The following is a 25,398-nucleotide window of genomic DNA, read 5'->3' on the forward strand; positions in this document are numbered from 1 at the left end:
TACAATCCAATCGATCACGGCCACCGGTTTCAATACAATAGGGTTTTAGTTTCTTTTGGGAATAAGAACTAGGGTTTAGCTTCTATTCTTAGGAGAAGAAGAAGGAGAATGTCAAAGGAAAGTCAAAATGGGCTAAAACGTTAACAACATTGAAAGATTTTACAAGATTTTCGAAGACAATATTGGAAGAGATAATATTTTGCTTATTTCCTAGTTTTTTTCCGAAAATAATGGAAGGAAATCAAAAAACGCTAAAACTGATTAAATGGGTTAGGGGGTAAATTTGCCATATTATAATTTTTAAGGGACAAAATTGACATAGGTGAGTTTTAGGGGCCTTTTAGCAAATATTTTCTAAAAGTAGGACTACTAAGATAGTATGCTTTTCTTAGGGACTAATAAGCAATTATTTTGCCATGTAGGGACTAATCAGCAAAAATCCCTAAAAAAAATAAACGCGATTCATGCAAAAATAGCGTTTGATTGTTTCTACATTGAAACAGGACACCGGATCCACCTAATAGCCTGGACAAACTAAGCTAAATTAATTGGGTGTAGTTGACAGGTCGTAATGGGCCCACTTTCCGTCATGATGTGCCACAATCCATAAACAAAGATGATCCCATACAACCAGAGAATTGACTACGACTCTCCCAATTGGACCCTCGAAAATAAGTTCTCTAATAATTGACTAACTCATTTTCCATGATTTTGTTTTGTAAAATTTGAAATTTTATTTGCTTTTGATGAAAATTTAGGACGTGTTAGTAAACATGGAAAATTGTTCCTTGGATTGGTTTTTTGTTTTTGCTGATATTTATGAGCTTTTCCATATGTCCCTACTGCCCTTGTAGACTTTGGATACATAAACTATCAAGATTAATATTACAACCAAAATCAGGTCACATATGGGGATTTGCTTCTATTATCTGAAGGGCCACAAGGCTATCGGCCCATGGCCATGGTCTCTTGGCCAAACAGCAAGATTAAGGCGTAAAAAATCAACGACTTAGCTTTTCTTTCAAAGCCCTAAACATTATTGATTTGAAAAAAACAATGAGTGCAATCATTATCATGTTGTGGAGGAGCTATTTTCTTAGAGTTCTAAACTCGTTCCTGGATTTTCTTCATTTGATTCCAGTATTGATCCAAGTTTGGCCTAGCTATTTAATGTTGGCAAAGGATGAAACTCGTACTAAGATTTTTTTTTCATCTCTCTTCAAGTGAGCCCTCCACCTTAGCTTTTTTCTAATGTGTGGTGCTAGCTAGCTTGAGCAGTGAATGGGTGTTGACTTTTAATGGAGTTTTGGCACAATCAAACTTTGTGTTTTTAATGTGGGTTGGTATTGTTTGATGCTCCTTGTTGGCCACATGGTACAATGACATTAACTAGTGCTTAAATGGGTCCCATTTGATTAGTAAAAATCTCCCCACTGGTGCTATACTATCTTTTGCGGTCAAACTTTGGTTATGGCGGAGCTGGAGATGTAGGGCGGATGGGCGGTCTCGATCTGTCCTACACACACGAGAGAACGATTAAAGACCAACGCGGAGGGGATCCTCCGTGAAGACCCTTCGATACTTAAGTCAGTGACCACAACAGATAAGGAAAAACCCAAATGGAATAGTAAGTTTTGGGAATCGTGTCCTTTACCTTTCGGGTTTTACCCCTGTTTATAGTGGTTGGATGCGCTAGGGCAAATTCGTAATTCCCCCATGGTGTGATTACAATGCGGCCCTTGAGCGGAGGGCATTGAGCCGTAAATACCGCTTCTTATAGGGGTTTTTTGTTGGGTATGGGGAATTACCTTCTTGCCCTTTTTGTATCAGAGGGTTCTTTCATACGTGGAGTTCTCTGATTGGGTAGTCATTTTTATCCTCATCAGTTACCCCCCACTCCTTCAGGCCGTTTTTTAAGGTCTGGGGGAGTAAAAAAAATTTAATTTTTTATTTTTTAAAAATTTTTTTTTTGGCCGACCTCTAGATCTTAGACGACCTCAGATTCCATTCGAGCTTCTCTAGTCGGGATAGAACTTGGGTTCTTGGACGACCATGAGGTATTGGACGACCTTCTCATCTGGACGTCCTTCAACACAAGCTCCTCGATGAGCTCTTTTGGCCGGACTCGTCTGTACGAGCTCCTTTGGCCGGGCTACAACTTAGGATTTTGAGAAATCCTTAAAAGGTTGCAAAATATGGAGTACGGCTGATTTTCGGACGACCTTCTCATTTTGATGTCCTTCAATAGCAGCTCCTGGATGAGCTCTTTTGGCCGGACTCATCTGTAGGAGCTCCTTTGGCCGAGCTACAACTTAGGATTTTGAGGAATCCTTAAAAGGTTGCAAAATATGGAGTACCGCTGAATTTTCGGACGACCTTCTCATTTTGACATCCTTCAATAGCAACTCCTGGATGAGCACTTTTGGCCGGACTCATCTGTACGAGCTCCTTTGGCCGGGCTACAACTTAGGATTTTGAGGAATCCTTAAAAGGTTGCAAAATATGGAGTACGGCTGAATTTTCGGACGACCTTCTCATTTTGACGTCCTTCAATAGCAACTCCTGGACGAGCTCTTTTGGCCGGACTCATCTGTACGAGCTCCTTTGGCCGGGCTAAAACTTAGGATTTTGAGGAATCCTTAAAAGGTTACAAAATATGGAGTACGGCTGAATTTTCAGACGACCTTCTCATTTTGACGTCCTTCAATAGCAGCACCTGGACGTGCTCTTTTAGACGGACTCATCTGTACGAGCTCCTTTGGCCGGGCTACAACTTAGGATTTTGAGGAATCCTTAAAAGGTTGGAAAATATGGAGTACGGCTGAATTTTCGGACGACCTTCTCATTTTGTCGTCCTTCAACAGTAGCTCTTGGACGAGCTCTTTTGGCCGAACTCGTCTGTACGACGGGGAATTAATTTTGATGGGAGTAAAAGTTATGCCGGTTTGGAGTCGGCGAATCCAAGGGTGAAACGCAGTCAAGAGGGAATTGTCAGGGCCTCGATTTTCACCCACCGCTTATATAGGGCTGAGGTGAATTCATATTTTTCACCTTTTACCTTCTGTTTCTACTCAAGATTTTTTGTCCGGGTGCCTTTGGGAGTCCGGCATTATCTGTTTTCAGGATCGAAAAACCCCTTTTTTCTCCGTTTCCGAGTAGGTATTCTTCACTTGTAGGTTGTCACCGTGCATGCTTTGAATTGGTTTTTATTTCCTTATGTCTTCCGACCTTAGATCTCCTTCGCCCCCTGCGAGGCGCGTCGTTGGCGGAGTAAGGGCTGATCCTCCGGGAGAGATCGCGGTCTTAGATGAGCGAGAGGGCCCCAATATGATAAGGGCCGAGGCCTTAGTAGCCGCCACGGAGGCAAATAGGGTCGTCGCCAACTATGAACGTAGTTTGCTGAAGCTTAGCTACTTAGAGTCTATTAGGGAGGAGTTTCACATCCCTTCGGAACTCCAGTTGAGGTTCCTCCGGTCTGGGGAGCGAGCGAGTTCACGCTTGCCCGATGTCAATGTGTACACCGAGACCTTGAAGGGTGGTTTTAGATTCCCCGTCCATCCCTTCATTGTAGAGGTCTTGAGTTACTACGGTCTTGCCCTAACCCAGGTAGTTCCGAACTCCTGGCGTGTGCTTGTCGGTTTCGTCTTTGTCATGAAACGAAGAGGTGTAAACCCTATGATCACCTTATTCCGCCGGTGTGTCTCTTTAAAAAGGCATAAGGAGATCGGCTGGATGTATGTCAACCAACGAGTCCATGTGGGGCTCGTTTGTAACTTGCCTACTTCCATTTAGGGATGGAAGAACAAATATTTGTTTGTCCATTCCCGCGAGAACTGGCCATTCACTACAGGATGGAGGGACCAGTACGTAGACGAGGTCAATAAGGTTCCTCAGCTGAGTCCCGAAGAGTTGTCGGTCTTTAAGGATCTTTGTGATGATGATCCGGTAGATTGTGCGGAACATACAAAGGAAAGGCTCTTGAAGTGGTGCGGGATTAGCTCGTTTACCGAAGCTCGTGAGTGTCCGTAGGTCGAGCTATGACTTAGGAAATTTTTCTGTTTAAATTTTTGTTTCTCTTATTACTTGCCTCTTTTCTGTTGGCAGAGATGGATGCTGCTGATCAAGCTGGAATGAAGAGGGCTTTGCAGAAGAGAAAGAGCGGCGCGACTTCCTCGTCTGCCGAGCTACCAGCAAGACTAGATCCGCGTCATGCCAGGCCGCCCCCGGTCCAAGTTCCTCGTATCGAAGTGCCTCCACGAACTACCACGGCAGGGAAGTCACCGGCGGCCATAAGGGCTTTCCGTGGATCTCAGATAGGAGGATCTGGGGCCCCAATTTTCCCAAGTGGCAGCGTCACAGCCGTGCTAGCTCAACCCGCTTCGGGGGGCCAGTCATCCCCTCCAACTGCTGGAGAATTTAACGAGGTGTTCGAGCCGAACTGGAACGTCAATAAGACGGACACCGGCGTCAGGGATACTTACGTCGCTTATGAAATCGTCTCCAAGGCTCGCCTTCCGCAGGATATTGCCATGGTGAAACATCAGCCCGTGGACCTTCTTTGAAGAGGATGGGCTTCTTCTATCTACAGTGTAAGTTGTGGTTCGGTGTGCTTGTTTTTCTTCGTACAGATCTCCTGCTCGTCTGTTTACCTTCCAGAATTGGTCTTCTGTCCAGGCAATGGTTTACGGTGGTTCTCTGATGGATCAGTCTTTCTTGGTCGGTGAGACCATCTCCGATCTAAACAACAATGTTGCTTCTTTGGAGTCGAAGAAGGAGAACCTCGAGGCCGACGTTCGGGCTAAGGATGAAATAATCAAGAAGCTTCGAGATGACCTTAAGGTAGAGACGGAGAAGGTAGTCCGGGAGAGGGACAACTCGGTAGGCCTCCTTCGGCGAGCTGAAGAAGCTGAGGCAAAGTTAAAGAGCAAAGAGGACCAGGAGACCCGGGTGGTAACCGAGGCCTTAGGTCGGTTCAAGGCATCGCAAGACTACAAGGATGCCATATACGACTTTAGTACCCTTGCTTATGAGCAAGGATTTAACGATTGCAAATGTTTGTCTTCATTTCTGGGGATGAAGGTGGTGAAGAGGAGGCTGCTTTGGGAACCTCTCCGGTTCGTACTGATGGCGACCAAAGGGTTGGCCAGGACTTGGCGGCCTCTCCGACCCGTACCGACCATGCTCCTGTCATTCATGACCTTGATGCCTGAGTTGTAGTATCTTGCTGTTTTTTTTTTTTTTTGTAACTCGGCCCGGAAGCCCACTATGTATCTTTTCAGATAGTTAATGAGAATGTCTTGTGTTATGAATTTGGTTGATTCTTTTTGTCCTTTCTTATGGCTGTGCATTACTGGCGACCTTATGTTGCGTCACATAGGGCTCGGCTAGATTTGCGGACGACCTTACATTGGCCGTCCTCCGGCCGTTGATACGAGGAGTTCGTCCATTGGGTGGACGAGCTGGTCGATACGAGCTACGACTTGGGAATTATTTTTGGATTCCCTTAAACGTTGCGTCATATAGGGCTCGGCTAGATTTGCGGACGACCTTACATTGGCCGTCCTCCGGCCGTTGATACGAGGAGTTCATCCATTGGGTGGACGAGCTGATCGATACGAGCTACAACTTGGGAATTATTTTGGGATTCCCTTAAATGTTGCGTCATATAGGGCTCGGCTAGATTTGCGGACGATCTTACATTGGCTGTCCTCCGGCCGTTGATACGAGGAGTTCGTCCATTGGGTGGACGAGCTGATCGATACGAGCTACAACTTGGGAATTATTTTGGGATTCCCTTAAACGTTTCGTCATATAGGGCTCGGCTAGATTTGCGGACGACCTTACATTGGCCGTCCTCCGGCCTTTGATACGAGGAGTTCGTCCATTGAGTGGACGAGCTGATCGATATGAGCTACAACTTGGGAATTATTTTGGGATTCCCTTAAACGTTACGTCATATAGGGCTTGACTAGATTTGCGGATGACCTTTCATTGGCCGTCCTCCAGCCGTTGATACGAGGAGTTCGTCCATTGGGTGGATATGTAAGTGAAGATTTAAGCATTCATTCTCTTTGTTAAAACAAATATTGATTACACAACTGGGTCAATTACACCGACTTCCTCTTCCTTCTTACTGGTAGAACCTCCTGAGGTTCTTGGAATTCCAGGCATGGGGGAGCGTTTGGCCGTCCAGTGTCTCCAGCCAGTAGGTCCCAGGCCTGATGATCCGTGTTACTTTGTACGGACCTTCCCAATTTGGGGTTAGCTTCCCCACCTTTGTGGGCTGTGAGATAGCGGTTCTTCTTAACACCAGGTCTACTACTTGGTGTAGCCTTTCCTTGACCTTAGTATCGTGGTACCTGGCTACCCTTTCCTGGTATGCCGCCATCCTGATCCCTGCCCTTTCTCTCGCCTCTTCCAGTAGGTCCAGGTTAGTCCTTAATCCTTCTGGGTTGAGATGTTCGTTGAAGTGCTCGTTTCTAAGGGTGGGAGCACCGATTTCCACTGGGATCAGTGCCTCCGTTCCAAAGGTTAGATTGAAGGGTGTTTCTCCTGTCGCAGTCCTTGCCGTCGTCCGATATGCCTAGAGAACATGATACAACTCGTCGACCCATCGCCCATCGTGGTCGTCCAATTGCTTTCTTTTCCCTTGCAACAGGATATGATTGGTTACTTCGGTTTGCCCGTTAGTTTGGGGATGGGCGACCGATGTGAATCGCTGCTCTATCTCAAGGTCTGTGCAGAATTTTTTGAATTTGGAATTGTCAAACTGGCTGCCGTTATCGGTGATGAGGATTTTGGGCATACCAAATCGGCAGACTACCGCTTTCCAGAAGAAATTCGTGATGTTCTATTCAGTAATTTTTGCCAAGGGCTCGGCTTTGACCCACTTCGTGAAGTAATCGATTGCAACGACTACCTTTTCCGGCTAGCCGGAGGGAAAGGTCCCAAAATGTCAATTCCCCACATTGCAAAGGGAATCGGGCTTAGGATCGGGACTAAGGATGTTGCCGGGAGATGGTCCATCACGGCGAACTTCTGACATTTCTTACATTTTTTTACAAGCTCTGATGCATCTTTTTTGAGAGTAGGCTAGTAGTATCCTCTTCGGAGTATCTTGTGAGCAAGGGCTTTTCCGCCCAAGTGCTCCCCACATATGCCCTCATGGACTTCTCGAAGTGAGCGGGTTCCTTCAGTGGGTCCTAGGCACTTTAGATATGGCCAAGAATATGATCTTTTGTACAGTTCGCCTTTGTGCAGAGTGAAACGGGCAGATTGCTGGACGATCTTACGAGATTCCTTTTTGTCTTCAGGTAGCGTCCCGCTCCTCAAGTACTCAACAATGTCGTCTATCCATGAGGGTTCTTGGTTGATATGCAAAACCGTTTCCTCCTTGGCATCGACACTTGCCTTCTTTAACACTTCTATGTGCACTGCTCCCAGGCTTGTGTATCCCGACGGGCGTCGGCTTTTGCATTCTCTGTTCAAGGCACTTTGACAACTTCAAATCTTTTGAACATCTGGGCGAGGGTTTTTACCTTCGTCAGGTATTTTGACATCCTGGACTCTCTGGCCTCATATTCTCTGAAGACTTGGTTGGTCACCAGCTGGGAATCGTTGTGAGCTCGCAGGTCGTCTGCTCCAACTTCGAGTGCTAACTTCATCCCCGCGATGAGGGCCTCGTTGTTGGAGGCTTTAAAACAGAAGCGAAGCGCGTATTCGATTGAAAGTCCGTCTGGGCCGGTCAGTATTAGCCCAGCCCCAGACCCTTGCTTATTCGAGGAGTCGTCAATGTAGAGGCTCCATTCGGGATCGCCGAACTGTTCTGCAGAGCTCATTCCTTTTGCGAGATCAGCGTCGTCTGCAGCATTCGGCATCTGAGAGATTATTGCTTCCCTTGTCGTGGATGGCTTGTTAAGTGCTGGCTCCTCCCCTTGGGTGGGTTCACCTGGTATGCTGCATTCAGCCAGGAAATTCGCCAATACTTGAGCCTTAATGGCGGGGCGTGGTTTGTAGCGGATATCAAATTCGCTGAGCTCTATAGACCACTTCACCAGCCTCCCAGAGCTGTCTGGCTTGTGTAGTATCTGTCTTAATGGCTGATCTGTCAGGACATCAATAGTGTGCGTCTGGAAATATGGCCTCAGCTTGCGAGCTGCCAGTACCAATGCATAGGCTATTTTCTCAACCCGTTGATACCTAAGCTCCGCGTCATGGAGTACCCGACTGACATAGTACACCGGCTTCTGCTGCCCACTGTGCTCTCGTGCCAACATAGCGGCTAAGGTGTTTTCTGTGACAGCCAGATAAATAATGAGTTGCTCCCCGGGTTCTGGTTTGCTTAGCAGAGGCGGTGAGGTGAGGTACGCTTTCAGCTGGTCAAAGGCTGTCTGGCATTCTAGGGTCCATGGAGAATTTTTAACCCCCTTCAGAGCTTTGAAGAAGGGGAGACACTTCTCCGCAGATTTCGAAATGAACCTCCCCAAGGCGGTGACCCGTCCAGTGAGCCTTTGAATTTCTCTGATCGTAGTTGGGGAACTCATCTGCAGCACGGCCTGTATCTTCTCGAGGTTTACTTCAATGCCCCTCTGGCTGACCATGAATCCTAAGAATTTTCCCGCCTTTACTCCGAAGGCGCACTTGGTGGGATTTAACTTCATGTTGTTTTGCCTTAAAATTTTGAATGATTCCCCTAAATCGTCGACGTGCTGGCTGGCTTGGAGGCTTTTGACGAGCATGTCGTCCACATATACCTCCATATTCTGTCCGATCTGCTTTTTGAACAACTGGTTGACTAGCCTCTGGTACGTCGCCCCAGCATTTTTCAGACTGAAAGGCATGACTTTGTAGCAGTACAAGCCTTGTTCTGTGATAAACGCCGTTTTGGGGATGTCCTCTTCATACATTCGGATTTGATTGTATCCTGAGAATGCATCCATGAAGCTGAGTAGTTCATGTCCTGATGTGGCATCAATGAGCTAATCAATCTTCGGGAGCGGGTAGCTGTCCTTGGGGCACGCTCCGTTCAGGTTGGTGAAGTCAATGCAGATCCTCCACTTCCCGTTCGATTTTTTGACCATGACGACGTTGGCCAGCCAGTCGAGGTAATGTATTTCTTCGATGAATTCGGCTTGGAGTAGCTTCTCAATTTCCTCTCTTATAGCTTTCTGCCTCTCTGGTGCGAAACTTCTCCTTCTTTGCTTCACCGGCTTGCTGGTAGGATCGACGTTGAGCCTATGGACGCTCAATTTTGGATCAATTCCAGGCATGTCTGCAGGTGACTAGGCGAACACATCCGAATTCTGTCTCAAAAACTTGATCAGGCTCGTCTTTAGGTCGTCTGGAAGTGAGGATCCGACTCTCACGACCTTATCTCCATCTCCGTTTTCAAAGAGCATGATGTTCTCCAAGTCTTCAACTGACTCATTTCTCATTACTTGGGCCTCATCTCTTAGATCGAACATCTCGATTCGGAGTGATTCGGCCACAGGTTTTCCCCTCAGGAGCGTTGCATAGCATTCCCGGGATTCGATCTGGTTTCCTCTGACTTCTCCTATGCCATCGGGGGTGATAAACTTCATCTTTTGGTGGTAGGTTGAAGTGATGGCTCTTAGCAGGTTTTGCCCTGGCCTTCCCAAGATCGTATTGTAAGTGGACTCGGCCTTAACCACTAAGAACTCTATTATTGCAAAGCTGTGGTGAGGGGCGTTGCCGACCCAAACGGGGAGCTCTATAGAACCTTTGACTGGTACGATGTTGCCTGAAAAACCGGTATAAATGGGAGTCGAAAGGCTTAAGCAATCTTCTGGAATCCCCATTTGCTTGAACTCATGGTAGTACAAGATGTCAGCTGAGCTTCCGTTATCGACTAACACTTTCTTCACTAGGAGGTCAGATATTATCATATCTATTACCATCGCATCGTTGTGAGGAATTAGGACCCCTTCGAGATCAGCGTCTGAGAAGGATATGATCTGGTCTGTCTTCGGCCTCTTGCTAGGAACATGGGCCGAGCTGATTTGTCTGGCATATGCTTTCTGCCTTGAAGCTGAGGTCCCTCCTGCCGTTAGGCCGCCCATGATTGTGTTGATGACCCCAGCAGGATGAGGGGGACGGCTCTCTCTGGTGGGGCTTCGATGTTCTTAGGCATTCGACTGCTCTGGGCTCAAGTGTTCTGGGGTCTTGTGAGGTAGTTCTCTCTCCACTTGACGATCCTTCTTTTTCACAAAGTCTCTGAGGTGTCCTCTCTTTATCAAGTTCTCGATTTCTTCTTTGAGATGACGGCATTCGTCAATGTCGTGCCCGTGGTCCCGGTGATACCGGCCGTACCTCGATTTATCTCTTTTACTTCCCTTGGTGAATAACTTGTCAGGCCATTTGAGGTATCACTCGTCCCTGATGGCCATGAGTATCTGACTCCTCGGCGCGTTGAGGGGGGTGTACCTGACTTCCTTCTTCTTGGGGCTTTCATTTCCTTTTTGACTTTTGTCCTCCTTGTGGTTCCTTTGGTTCAGAGGTGACTTACCCCTCTCTTCCTCTCGAACGCTGCGCTTAACGTTATTATCAGCTTCAGGAACAAGGTTAAGCGCAGACAGCGTCTCCTCGGCCATTATATACTTCTCGGCCCGAGTGAAAAGATCTACAAGGGAGGTAGGAGCTTTTTTCGCGATGGACATTCTAAAATCTGCAGATTTCACTCCTAAGAGGAGGGCATTCATGGCCGCAGATGGATCCAGGTTCAGAATTTGCAAAGCTTCTCGATTGAATCTGGCGATAAAGTCTTTAATGATTCTCCTGCATGTTCGTTGACCGTCATTAGGGACGACGCTGTCTTTCGAGTTCGCCGACTGCTGAGGAAATGCTTGACCAGTTGGTCTCCAAATTCTTCAAAGGACCTGATTGAGCTTGGCCGGAGGCTCGAGTACCAATCTCGGGCCGCTCCGATCAATGTCGCTGGGTAGGCTCTGCACATGAAGTCATCAGACACGCCGTGTATTAGCATCATTATTTTGAAGGTTTCGAGGTGGTCCACGGGGTCCGTCGTGCCATCGTACTGAGGTAGTTGTGGCATTTTGAACCCCGACGGTGCAACGACGTGTAGAACTTCCTCGGTAAACGGTGGTTTGTTACTAAATGGCTTGTATCCTGAGGAGGACTCTTTAACGAGGTCCTTTAGGCGATGATCAAACTCTTCGAGCTTCCTGTCGACGCTGTTGGGTCGGGTGTGATCTTTCTCAATTTTTCTTGGAGGATCCGCGCTAAGCTTTTCAGAGGTCGACCCCGATTGACTGTTCGGTGTCCTCCGCGGAAAAAGGTTCTGAGGATGTCGTCCTCGGGAATGGGCCTCTTCACGAGGATGGCGCTCTGCGGACCTTGACCACAGCCTTTGACTTCTTCGTGCATGCGCAGAAGTTATGGAGCGCGCTGATCTTCTCTGTCGACGCTCTGGCATAAGGGAGCAGTGGTTTCTTCGTCTGGGCTCCTCTGCCTGCACCCGAGATGTCCTTCGCGATTGCCGAGGCCCATTTTCCGGCCTTGGTTGGGCAGCGAAGTTCTCGGCCAGGCTCCGGTATTGATCTGCTAAGGTTGTAATTTGCTGGACCAAAGTGTTGAACTGCTCTGCCGTTGGAGTGGTCAGTGGGGGAGATCGAACTGGTAACTACTCAGATCGGCCCTCTTCCAGGGGTATGACGATCTGAGATGCCACACGTCGTCTGGTGTTTCTGTATCCTGGATTGGACTGTGCCCCTCGGGCAGAGTTGGAGCATGCACCTCTCCGAGCTCCTGTCATTTCTGGACTCTTAGAGACTTTTATGTAAGTGTCCCACGGATGGCACCAATCTGTTGCGGTCAAAATTTGGTTATGGCGGAGCTGGAGATGTAGGGCGGATGGGCGGTCTCGATCTGTCCTACACACATGAGAGAACGATTAAAGACCAACGCGGAGGGGATCCTCCGCGAAGACCCTTCGATACTTAAGTCAGTGACCGCAATAGATAAGGAAAAACCCAAATGGAATAGTAAGTTTTGGGAATCGTGTCGTTTACCTTTCGGGTTTTACTAGACCTGGCAAAAAGTGACCCGGACCCGCGGGTCCACCCGGCCCGCCCCTAAATTCCGGGTCCGGGTCACCAATCTGTGACCCGTTAAAAATTAACCCACGGGTCCACCCTGCCTGTCAAAACTGGGCCGGGCCAGGTGGACCCTCGGGTGCCCGTAGAGAATTACAAAAGTTTTATTTTGACTTTTTATTCCCGTAATTGTCATATTTTTTTTATATTCTTTGTAGTTTTTTTGGTAATTGTCATATTTTAATACATTGGTTTGGTACTTTTTTGGTAATTTTTATACTTTTTTTTTTTGGTAGGTAAGCTGGGGTTGAGGCGGACCCCGACCAGATATATTGATAGAGAAAAAGATTACACTCGAGCGTATTCTTCTCCAGACGCATTGGAGAGAATTACATCATTTAAGGGGGGGGACCTAAAATTGGGGAGAATCGAAACACCCTTACAATGATAATCAAATTTGGAGAGAATATCAGCAGCTTTGTTTGCTTCTCTCCATGAGTGAGACATATTCCAAGAGTCAAAATGCTTTAGGGCCGTGGTGATTGAGTCGAGAGTCCCCAACTTCCTCCACGGGCAATTTTGAATACCATTGATGACACGCACAGCATGAACAGAGTCAAATTCAATCCAAATGTGTTTGGAATTGAGCTTCTTGGCATGGATTACTCCATGAAGAACGGCCTCAATTTCGAGCTCATGAATGGCAGCAGGTGAGACGCAAAGGGAGTAAGAACCAAGGGAATCACCATCACTGTTTCGGGTAAGGCCCCCAACGGATCCTCCGTCAGAGGAAAGGGACGCATCACAATTCAGCTTCTGATGGGATCTATACGGCGGTATCCATCTACAAAATTTGGTGGGCTTGTCTTTCTGAAAATGAGGGAGATTAAAATTCGAGGCGATCTTGATCGCAAGATCACTCAAATTATCTTGAGGCTTGAGGTGCAAAACTCTGATGCGTGTGGACAGAAGAATGCTACTGAGAATATCTTGTTTGTGAGAAGACTTACCTTCAAACAGTCTTCGGTTTCTTTCGAGCCAAATGAATTAGATGGAAGGAGAGAAAGCAATCTTTGCAGTGATAGAAGCTTGCGAGTTTCCTTTAAATTTCTGCCGAATCCACTTCTCTTCTGCAATAAGGGAGGGGAGTTGTTTCTTTCGGTCCGAGATCTTCCAAAGAATGCAGCGCTAGACCCAGGCCAAGTAGGAACAAGAGAAGAATAGATGATCTCTCGTTTCCCGATCAGATTTACATAGAGGACAGCGAGAATCAGTGGAGGAAGAGAGGAAATGGTGTCTGTCCTTTGTTGACAGCTTGTTTTGGATCGCTTGCCAAGAAATGAATCTGTGTCTAGGAATGCTGCCCTGGAACCAAATTGAAGAAAACCATTCTACCTTTGGGAGGTGAGGGCGAAGAGAGTTCCAGGCACTTTTCACCGTAAAAGTCCTGTCATTAGTTTCTTTCCAGATCAGCTTATCAGAGCTATTGGGGGTGAGAATTGCAGATGAGAGGATGTCCTTCAACTCTTTTAGATGAGGTTCATTTTGAATATCTGCCCAGTAACCTCTTTGGAACACTTCCAAAACAGTAGCATTATTTGGGATATGGTTTATGATGGTCCCAAGGGAAGATAGAGAGCTTATAATTCCCGAAGGGAGCCATGGTTGATGCTAGAAATTAACGTGAGCTCCATCTCCAATAGAATAGCAAATGGATTTTTTAAGAGATTCACGGGCTTTGAATATACTTCTCACTGCCCACGAAGGCCTGCTTGGCATATTTATTAACCAGAAGTTTCTGTTTCTTACATATTTTGCGTGAAACCAGTGGTTCCAGGGAGTATCTCTGTTTTGCAGAAGGTTCCACACATGCTTCATTTGGAAGGTGCGATTGACATCCGCAAGTCTCCGAATACCAATACCTCCTTCAAGCTTAGGGAGACAAAGTGAGTGCCAAGCAATAGGGTGATATCTGCGCTGGAGGCTGCAACCAGACCATATAAAATCTCTTAAAATCTTCTCCACATCATTCAAAGTTTCAGCAGGAATGTGGAAGGCCGAGGACCAGTAAAGCTGGAAGGAGTTGAGCACTGAGTTCACCAGTTCCACCCTGCCAGCCCGGGATAAAAATTTGATGGACCAAGAGCTAATCTTTTTCCTGACTCTCTCAGTGAGGGGCTTGCAATCCGCAGAATTAAGTCTTGATGTAACAAGAGGAAGACCCAAGTATCTAATTGGAAGAGACCCTTCCTCCATATTTAAAATTCTGGTAATCTCCCTTTTTTGCTCAGCAGAAATACCAGTGAAGAAACATTCTAATTTAGAAAGGTTAACGTCCAGGCCCGAGCAAGATTTGAATTTTTTGGTACAAGAGAGTACACCTCTGGCAGCGGCGACTGAGGCCTCGACAAAGAACATTACATCATCTACAAAAAACAGGTGAGTAATAGCGATATCTACTTTTTTTAAAGGAGTGGGGAGGTTTCCTTCAGCAACTTCAGAATAAATGATGCAGGAGAGCATCTCCATAACGAAACAGAATAGCAGGGGAGATAGAGGGTCTCCCTGCCAGAGACCATTAGAGGATCGGAAAAAGCCTCTAGGGGAACCGTTTAAGAGGACAGAGAAGGAAGGCGTAGATATACACTGATAAACCCATCGGCACCAAATGTCATTGAAACCAATTCGGGCCATGAATTCAATGAACACTATCGAAGGCCTTTCTAAGGTCCATCTTAACACACATGGCTTTGAGGTTTGAATTCTTGTGAAAGTTATGGCAGAGGTCATGAGAAAGGAGGATATTGTCTTGAATGAGTCTTCCTTTGACGAAAGCAGATTGGGTTGGGCTAATGATTCTGTCCATTAAAGGTTTTAGTCGGTTAGCTAACAATTTTGTGATTGTTTTATAGAGGAAATTACATAAAGAGATGGGACGAAACTTATCAGGGGAGGAGGCATCAGGGCTTTTGGGTATCAAGGCAATGAAAGTGGTGTTTACCTCAGGGAGAAGCTTTCTTGATTTGAAAAAATGCTGAATAGCTCTTTTAGTGTCTTTGCCTATAAGGTACCAAATTTTTTTGAAGAACTCACCATTAAATCCATCGGGGCCCAGAGCTTTGTTACCATTCTGAGAGAAGACAGCAGCCTTAATTTCTTCGGAGGAAAATAGTTTAGAGAGATGAGAGGACTCTTCTGAGCTTAACTTGTATCTTGGATTGGGAATTTTGTCATTTGGAATGACATTGTTGGTTTGGGAGTTCAGCAGAGACTGGAAGAATTCCACCAATATATCGGAAATTTTGCTTTGGTCAGTAGTGATCTCCCCATCAACATCTTGCAGCCCTTGAATAGTATTCTGGTTTCGCCTTGATTTGAGAGCAGAATGAAAGAATTTAGTGTGAATCACCCAGATTTAACCACTGGATTCTTGATTTTTGTCTGTATAGAGCCTCCTCCTTTTGGGCTATGCAGAATAGTTCAGCTTGGCTTGATTAGCCTCCATTCTAAGATTTGTATCCGCGGGATTTGTCGCCAGAGCAATTTGGGCTGTCTCTAGATTTTGTCTGAGAATAGGGGCCTCAATGTCAATGCGGCCAAAAACATTTGCATTCCACTCTTTTATGTTGAATTTTGCCTCTCTAAGCTTCTGAACCAGGATGAACATGGGATTCCCATTGACTTTCTTACTCCAAGCTCTTTCCACAGTTTCGAATAAAGAGGGTTCATTGAGCCAGGCATTTATGAATTTAAAAGACTTTTGCCTTCACCGGTATGAGGCTTGAGCTGGACAGTGATTGGGGAATGATCGGATAACCAGGGAGCTTTATAATCCGCAAAAGAGGAGGCAAATTCACATAACCAGTTGATATTAACAAGGGCCCGATCCAACCGTCTCCATTTAATTTCACTGTCTTGAACATTGTTGTGCCAGGAAAGGAGTTGCCCCACCGATTTTAGATCAACAAGGGAGCACTCATCAATGCATTGATTGAAGTCATTCAAATCAGAGTGGAGCGGACCAGCTCCTCCGAGTCTTTCTTCAGTGAATCTTGTTGTGTTGAAGTCCCCGATCACAATCCAAGAAGAGTCAATATTTTGAGAGAGCTTCACAAAGTCCTCCCACAGGGAATGCCTTTCATGGCCTTTGTTTCTAGCGTAAACGGCAGTGAGGAGGAAATGATCTTGAGATTGGAGGTTGTGGACATCAGCATGGACAAATTGGGCAAAGTCTGCAAGAATATTGACATGAAGTTGGAGAGGGTCCCAGATGATCCAAATTCTACCTCTAGCAGAATGATGCTAGTTCGTATGAACATTCCAGTTTTCATTGAGGTCCTGAATACACTGAGTAAGCATAGGTTCAAAAACTTTAGTTTTTATACTTTGGTTCCTTTTTCGGTAATTTTTCATTTAAAACTTAGTAACGGTATGATTATTATATATTGATAATATTTTATTGCTAGCCACCTTTGCGCAATTCGTACTTCTGTCAGATCTTTGCAGCAAAGGATGCGGAAAAGCCGAAAAGTAGACTAGGGGAAGGTGGCTAGCGAATCCCTATTAAAAAAAACCTTAAAAAATAATATGTCAGAAATCCGGGCGACCCGCGGGTCGTACGGGCCGGGCCCGGGCCCAAGCATAGTGACCCGTAAAATTTTCCGGGTCATTTTTACCCGGCCCGCCCGTTTGCCAGGTCTAGGTTTTACCCTTATTTATAGTGGTTGGATGTGCTAGGGCAAATTCGTAATTCCCCCATGGTGTGATTACAATGCTGCCCTTGAGCGGAGGGCATTGAGCCGTAAATACCGCTTCTTACAGGGGTTTTTTGTTGGGTACGGGGAATTACCTTCTAGCCCTTTTTGCATCAGAGGGTTCTTTCATACGTGGAGTTCTCTGATTGGGTAGTCATTTTTATCCTCATCACTATCGATTTGAGATGGACGACTAGTATGATCCCATCAGAGCATGCAGATCCAAAGCAACGCCTCATAAATCTCAAAGATGAATTATTGCATCTTTTTCTTTTTGGTCTGGCACTCACAATCAAACTTACTTTTCTTCCAGTGTAAAATTTGTTTTACCCCCATTTTATGTCAAAAGAATGATCCATTACTTGTTTTTCCGCACTGCAAGAGGCTCTCTGTGCTAAAAAACAGAGGTGTTTGGAGTTCATAGTGATGAGGCTCTCTGTGCTAAAAAACAGAGGTGTTTTGAGTTCATAGTGATCTAATCTTGCTTTTTTGAAGCACAATTTGTTAGTTCATTACTGCTTTCTTTGGTTTTTCTCTCCAATACAGGAAGAAGGTATGGCAGATCTATTACTGTCTTCTCTTGTTGATACAATCGTTGCCAAATTGATGGATTCAATCATACAAGAGATTACATTAAAAGCTTTTCCGTATGTCCCAACTGCCCTTGTAGACTTTGGATACTCATTTTCCATGATTTTGTTATGTAAAATTTGAAATCTTCTTTGCTTTTGTTGAAAATTTAGGACATGTTTAGTAGGCATGGAAATTTAGGACATGTTTGGTAAGTAAGCATTGAATTTTTTTTTTGTTTTTTCTGATATTTAAAAGCTTTTCCGTATGTCCCAACTGCCCTTGTAGACTTTGGATACCTAAACTATCAAAATTAATATTATAATCAAAATCAGGTCACATATGAGGACTTGCTTCTATTATCTGAAGGGCCATGAGGCTATAGGTAAGGGTGTAAACGAGCCGAGCAGAGCCGAGCTTGGCCAGGCTCGGCTCGGCTCGTTAAGCTCAAAGGCTTGGCTCGGGCTCAAACCAGGCTCGGGCTCGGCTCGGCTCGGCCAGGCTCGCGAGCTTTATCGAGCTTGGGTTTATCGAGCTTGCGTTATAAAGTTTAGCACTTGGCAAAGGTTGCTAGCAAAAGCAAATAAAAAAAAAGTAATCATTACAAACAGAAAGTAAAATAGCTGAATTTATAAAGTTTAAAATGAAAAATTACGAATAAAAGGTAGAAAGTTATTACAATTAAGAAAAAAATACCAAAAAAGGTTATAAGTTATGACAGCTACGGGAAAAAATTAATTTCGATTTTCCAATACGCACCCTCAGTACGTTTTTGCAGACGCACCTCAGTACGTTTTTGCAATGATGTTTACACGTTTTTGCAGATGATGTGACGTGACGAGCCTTAACGAGCCGAGCCTGGCCTAACTCGGGCTCGGCTCGGCTCGGTAAGGATTCGAGCCGAGCTCGAGCGAGCTTCCGAGCCCGAGCCAAAATTGACACCCTTAGCTATAGGTACTATGGTCATGGTCTCATGCCATAGAGTAAGATTAAGGCCTAAAAATCAACGACTTAGCTTTTCCTTGGAAAGATCTAAACATGATTGATTTGAAGAAAAAAAAAATGAGTGTAAACTTTTTCATGTTGTAGAGAAGCTATAATCTTAGAGTTCTAATCTTGTTTTTGGAGCTTCTCCATTTGATTCCAGTATTGATCCAAGTTTTGCCTAGTTATTTCTTGTTGCCCGGTATGAAACTCGTACTATGATTTTTTTTATCTTTCTTCAACCGAGCCCTCCACCTTAGTTTTTTCTAATGTGTGGTGCTCGTTGGCTTGAGCACGTGAATGGGATAGATGAATTATTGCATCTTTGACTGTTAATGGCGCAATTAAACTTTGCTTTTCTTAACTATTGTTTGATGACATTAACTAGTGCTTAAATGGGCCTCATTTGATTAGAAAAAATCTCCCCACTGGTGCTATACTAATGATTTGAGATGGACGACTGGTATGATCCCATCAATTACATATTTTGGCAATATGATTGGCAATATGTGTCCTATCATTAACTAATCTGATCCATCCATTTGATGGGCCATGCTATTTCTGATAGTCTATGTGATATCAAGATGGAAAGATCCAGAGCAAGGTCAATCAAGCCAACGTCTCATATCATCTCAGGGATGAATTATTGCATCTTTTTCATTTTGGTCTTGCGTCACAATCAACTTACTTTTCTTTCCGGACGGTGATAAATTCACCCCCTTCTATGTATGAATTGACCTCAAGTTTTCAAAATGGAAGGTACAGCCCATACCACAGGATGATCCAAACCGTCCATTGATGGGTCACAAAGTAAATAAGTTGTGCCCCAAAAATCATTTCAATAGGTTGATCCCAACTGTCCCATCTATAGAATTTTTCACAATTTGAGTCCATCTTTAGATCGGAGGGTTAGAATCATCCTATGGTAATGATTTTTTTGGGGACAATCTATTTATGTTTTGGCCCATCAAATGGACGGTTTGGATCATCCTATGGTGTGGGCTGCACCGTCCATTTTGAAAAATATGGGGTGAATTCATACATAGAAGGGTGTGAATTTATCACTGCCCTTCTTTCCGTGTAAAATTTTTTATACGCCCATTTTTCGTCACAGTGTTTTTAATGTGGGGTTTTATTGTGTGATGCTCTCTGTGTGCCATATTGAACTTGACCAAAATAATGATTCTATTACTTGTTTTCCCCCACCGCAAGAGGCTCTCTGTGCTAAAAAAAAGCCAGAGGCGTTTTGAGTTCTTATCTTACTGTTCTAATCTTGCTTTTTTTTGAAGCATGATTTGTTAGTTTGTCTCTCCAATACTAGAACAAGGTATGGCGGATTACTTACTATCCCCTCTTGTTGATGCAATCGTTGGCAAATTGGAGGAATCCATAAAAGAGATTAAATTAGTGTGGGGTACTGATGAGGAGATCAAAAACCTTGCCAGCACATTATCCAAAATTCAAGCTGTGCTTCAAGATGCTGAAGAGCAGCAAGTAACTAGTAATGAAGTTAAAGATTGGCTTCGAAAGCTTAAAGATGTTGCATACGACGCTGATGATGTAGTGGAAGAGTTTGCAACGGACATGCTCCGATTAAAATTGGAAGGCGGAAATCAATTCAGAAAGAGGAAGCATCAGCTATACAGCTTCTTTTCTGTTTTTAAGTCCATCCCATATTTGTCTCGAGATAAGACGATAGTACAGAAGATGAAGGAAATTCAGGAGAGACTGGATAAAATTGCAAAGGAGAGGCACGACTTTCATCTGAAAGAAGGAGATGGAGGGAGGCGGCGTGAAAGAAAAACGCTACCACAGATGAGCTCGGTAGTAGATGAATCAAAAATATGCAGCCGGGTTAACGATAAAGAGGAGATAGTAAAATTGTTGTTGAATGAATTTTCATCATCATCATCGTCATCGTCGTCATCCAAGGATATCTCTGTTATTCCGATTGTCGGCATTGGGGGCCTCGGAAAGACAACTCTTGCCCAGTTTATTTACAATGATAAACGGGTGGTAGATCATTTTCCAGTTCGAGGATGGGTTTGTGTCTCTGAAGATTTTGATTTGTGTAGAATAACAAAAGCAATTATGGCATCAGTTACAAAAAATTCTTGTGATCTTAACGAAATCGATCCACTTCAAGTTAGGCTCAAGGAAGAATTGAGTGGCAAGAGATTTTTACTCGTCCTAGATGATGTATGGCATGACAATCCTAATGACTTGCAGAGGCTGCAGTCCCCATTCAGTTTCGGGGCAAAAGGGAGCAGAATTATAGTTACTACACGGAGTGCAACCGTTGCTAGAATCATGGGCACAATTACCGACTATAATTTGGGTTGTTTAGACGAGGATGACAGCTGGTCCTTGTTTAGAGTGGAAAGCTCAGATGTATCTCCAAACTTAGTAGCAATTGGAAAAGAGATCGTGAAAAAGTGCAATGGGTTGCCTTTGGCAATAGAAGCTCTTGGAGGTCTCTTACGTTCAAATACTGATGAGAAAAAGTGGAGGAATATCCTTGAAAGTGATATGTGGGAAATATCACAGATGAGAAATGATATTATTCCAATACTAAAATTTAGCTACGATCACTTGCCTGCGTGTCTGAAACAATGCTTTGTGTATTGCTCCCTGTTTCCAAAGGATTATGAATTTCACAAGGACACTCTAATCCAACTTTGGATTGCAGAAGGATTTATCCAACCTGAAGGAAGGAAGCGATTGGAAGACATAGGTTCTGACTATTTTGATGACTTGACATGGAGGTCGTTCTTTAAATATTCTAGAGAGCTCTACGGATCACACTACAAGATGCATGACTTAAATCATGACCTTGCGCAATCCGTTTCTGGTGATGAATACTTCAGAATAAAAAATAGCATCGACTCTTCGAATATCGCTGCAAAGGTTCGTCGTGCTTCAATATGGCAACGCAAAGAACGCTCACGAATTTTCGAGTCCTTTCGTGGATCTGAGAGGTTGCGCACATTTCTGCTACCGCCATGGTACGAAACACTCACTAAGCAAGTTGCTGATGATCTCTTCCTAAAATTGAGATGCTTACGGGTGTTAGATTTGTGTGATAGTTGTGTAAGAGATTTGCCAGATTCTATTGGCGAATTAAAATATTTGAGGTACCTTGATCTCTGTAATACGGATATTGCAACCTTGCCTGAATCAATAGGTAGGCTCTATAATCTGCAAACACTGAAACTTCGCTATTGCGAGAAACTTGCTGCACTACCAAAGTCCACCAGTAACCTAATTAACTTACGGCATCTCGCTTTGGAGGGTTGTGAGATTTCTACGCCGCCGGAACTTGGGAAAATAATAAGTCTTCAAACACTGTCTATATTTGTTGTGGGCAAAGAAAGTGGATGTGGAATAAGGGAGTTAAAGAACTTGACAGAGTTAAGGGGAAATATTCACATTTCAAATTTAGAGAATGTGATTGATGGGAAGGAAGCCAAGGAAGCCAATTTGAAGAAGAAAGAGCACCTTGACAAGTTAATATTGCAATGGAGCAATAATAATCCACGAGATGTTGCAGTTGATGAGGAGGTACTTGAAGGCCTCCAACCTCACACCAACCTCAAAACCCTAAAGATTTCATCATATGGTGGTGTTAGTTTCCCAAGGTGGATGATGAACGATAATCCGATGAATCTGAGCACGGTTAATCTCGTTGGATGTTTGAATTGCCAACAGCTTCCACCCCTTGGGCAGCTACCTTTCCTCAAGAAGCTCGAGATTGATGGAATGGATGGATTGAAACATATTAAAGGTGAGTTTATAGGTGGGTCCAATAAGGTTATTAAGGGTTTTCGATCATTGGAGGAGTTAGAGCTGGTAAACATGCCGAATTTGGAGGAATGGTGTGGAGCAAGGGAAGGGGACATGCCATGCCTTTGTACACTAAAAATATCAAGTTGTCCTAAGCTGCAGAGATTTCCCCACCTCCCATCCATTAATAATTTGGTATTACGAGACTGTAATGAGAAGGTATTGGCCTCGGTTCCTTGCCTCACTACTCTAAAGTCATTACAAATTCGCTATATTGAAGGCTTGATATACTTACCCCCTGGATTTCTTCAACCCTTAACCGTACTTGAGAAATTGGAGGTCATTCGATGTAATGAGTTGGAGTCTTGGCCAAAGGAGGTCGGCTTGCATGACCTTCCTTCTCTCCAATATTTACAAATTGTGGGGTGTCCTAAACTCGAGTCATTGGGAGACGACGAGGAGGGCCTTCCCATCACGCTTAGATCTCTCGATATATCCGACGGTTGTGATAGCCTCAAGTGTACGCCTACAAGTGGGCTAGGAAAACTGAGTTCCCTCCAAGATCTGGACTTGGTTACTCAATGCCCATTCTTGCCAGAGGAGGAACTGCCTGTCACTCTTCAATCCCTTAAGATATTCTCATGTTCTAATCTGAAATCCATGTCCAAGGCGATTTTCAGCAACCTTACGTCCCTCAAAAAATTGAAGATTAGAAGTTGTCCGCAATTGGAGTCATTGGAGGAACTGCCCATCACTCTTCAATCCCTTGAGATATTCTCATGTTCTAATTTCAAATCCATGGCCAAGGGGATTTTCAACAACCTTACGTCCCTCAAAATTTTGGAAATTAGAAATTGTCCACAATTGGAGTCATTGGCAGGCGAGGAGGAGTTACCCACCGCGCTTACATCTCTCTCGATCTCCGACTGTCCTAATCTCAAATCCCTATCCAAGGGGATGGGTAATAACCTCACCTCCCTCGAAGAATTAGATATTAATGAGTGTCCACAACTAGAGTCATTGCCAAACATCATCAGCCTCCGTAGAATGACAATTAGAAAGTGCCCTCTAATGCAGCAGTTTCCAGAGGGAATGCTCGACATGCTTACATTTCTCTCAGTTGATAATGTTGAGATCTTTTCTAAAAACCTTACATCCCTCCAAACCTTGAATATTTCTGAATGTTCACAAATCGAATTCTCTCCAAGCATGCTGCTGTCCCCCACACTTAAAACGCTCGAGATCTATTCGTGTGATAATCTGAAATCCCTGCCCAAGGGGATGTTGAAGAACCTCATCTCCCTCAAAGAATTGACCATTCATTCTTGTCCTCAACTCCTTTCCTTGCCAGACGAAGGGCTGCCCACCACGCTTCAGTACTTAGATATTGTTGGTTGTCCGGAAGTAGAGAAACAGTGTCAAAAGGACGGAGGCCAATATTGGTCCAATATATCACACATCCCCACAATAGGGATAAATGAGTCGAGGGTTTGAAGACTACTCTGGAGAAGGTACACAACTGTCTCTCCTCTTGGCTTTTGTTTTATTTATTTTTGGTATGTAAGATGGGATTGAACCTCCGACCTTCAGGTTGATGAAAAAGCCTTAACCATTGAGCTAGAGGTTCAATCCCAAATTAGGGCTCTTGGATTTTATTAATCATATGAATAGATTTCAATCCATTATTTATTTTGAAGAATAGTAAACCTCAATTTCTCTCTATCTCTTTTCATTTCCTCATTTTCTCTCTTTCACTTTCTTACAAAACAAATAATTAATTAAGAAAGGACACTCATATGAGATTTTTTTTTCAGGTTCTTTAATTTTTCATCATAGCTCAAAATATCTTGTCTTAGTCTTGCCATACAGTAGATTATGACTTGTCTAAGACAAAAGGAACCCTAACTAGGATGAATTTACCCTACATGCTTCATTGAATTTATGCTCTGTTTTGAACTCTATGGTATCATTCCTATTAATTGATCTTGTAGCAACTCTTCAAATCTTCTTTCTTTTTATTTAGCATTGGTTTGCTTTAAATGTTATTTGATTGATGATTTCATTCCCTAAACTTCTGTTAGAACTGAGCATCAAAACTCTGTTAGAACCCCTCACACACACAGACACATTTTATTGGAATTTCAAGTTCATAAAGAAAGTGCACTTTTCCATGAAAAATGAAAACAATAAGACAAAGCAAAAATCCCCCATGTCTTTCTTCTCCAACCTAAACATTAACTGTTTTTCTCATTAAATCTCAAAATTATTTACTAATACCTCAGCCCCTTTTCTTCTGATTTTTTATAACAGTACACAAAAATGGTTTAAAGCCCATTATGTTGCATGTGCTCAATTTTTTTAATTTTCTTTTTTTTTTTGTATTTCTTATTTTCTGAGAAAAGATATACACTTCAATCACCACAAGTTTGGGTTATATTTCTTACTTTAAGTTAGTTTCACTAATGCATAAGTATTTTAAGATTAGGAGGTGCTAGATCAGGCTTGGTTATTTGTTGATCCCAACAGATACAATTATCGTTCATGCATTTTGGTTTTGTGTATATTAGAAGATTTTTTCATTTACACTTCCTTTACTCTAGTTTGATCTGATGATAGCTGTTGAATGTACCTAAGCATTCATGCAGTAGAAACTTTTGAAATTCTTGATCAATAAAATACGGCAACCCCATTAGTGCATGTAAAATCTCAAGAGACGAGACAAGGAACACATACATGCCTAACATTCAAATTAGTAATGCTTAAGAACCTCAAAAGAGATAAAAAAATGAATGCATTGATATAGATGCATACTTCTATTACTTACAGTCAGTAAACAAAAACCCAAATTCGGAACTTTCTATTCTAGTTTTTTAGCTTAGTATGGAACAAAACAGGTTTAAACCAGTTTTAAATGCTTGCTTTGTTGGCATGTCTGGGTTGTGATATTTTAATCTAAAATCAAATTCGAAATTAGTTGACGTGATGCTACTAGAATGCTCTTTGTTCTAGCTCTATGGATTAGGATGGAACAACATGATACTGGAAAAAACATCTACTCAAAGAAATTTTAGTTGCCCTTAACAAATTCTGTCTTACATGGTTCGAAGTAGGTTAAATGTTTTTCTTTGTTGTATGTCTGGGTGACTGGGTTGAATTTTTCTTCTCCCAAATCAAATCTCACATTAGTTGATATGATGCTAGTAGAGTGGTTTCTACATTTTCTTCATTTATTTTCA

At 43.7% G+C, this 25,398-nt stretch overlaps 1 protein-coding gene across 1 annotated transcript; it reads left to right on the top strand.

Annotated features, from left to right (window-relative positions):
- Nucleotides 1–19,708: 19,708 nt before the first annotated feature.
- On the top strand, nucleotides 19,709–23,656 carry LOC143850455 (putative disease resistance protein RGA3). Its single transcript, XM_077359704.1, has one exon. It carries the CDS (start codon nucleotides 19,709–19,711, stop codon nucleotides 23,654–23,656), a length of 3,948 nt encoding a protein of 1,315 aa, XP_077215819.1.
- Nucleotides 23,657–25,398: the final 1,742 nt, after the last annotated feature.

This window comes from Tasmannia lanceolata, unplaced genomic scaffold, assembly GCF_043159265.1.
Source record: "Tasmannia lanceolata isolate RefF3 unplaced genomic scaffold, GAP_Taslan_0.1 ptg000018l, whole genome shotgun sequence".
Taxonomy (NCBI): Eukaryota; Viridiplantae; Streptophyta; class Magnoliopsida; order Canellales; family Winteraceae; genus Tasmannia; species Tasmannia lanceolata.

What these genes read in the sequence shown, in the direction of transcription:
- LOC143850455 (XM_077359704.1), top strand. Translation starts at nt 19,709, where the DNA reads ATGGCGGATTACTTACTATCCCCTCTTGTTGATGCAATCGTTGGCAAA.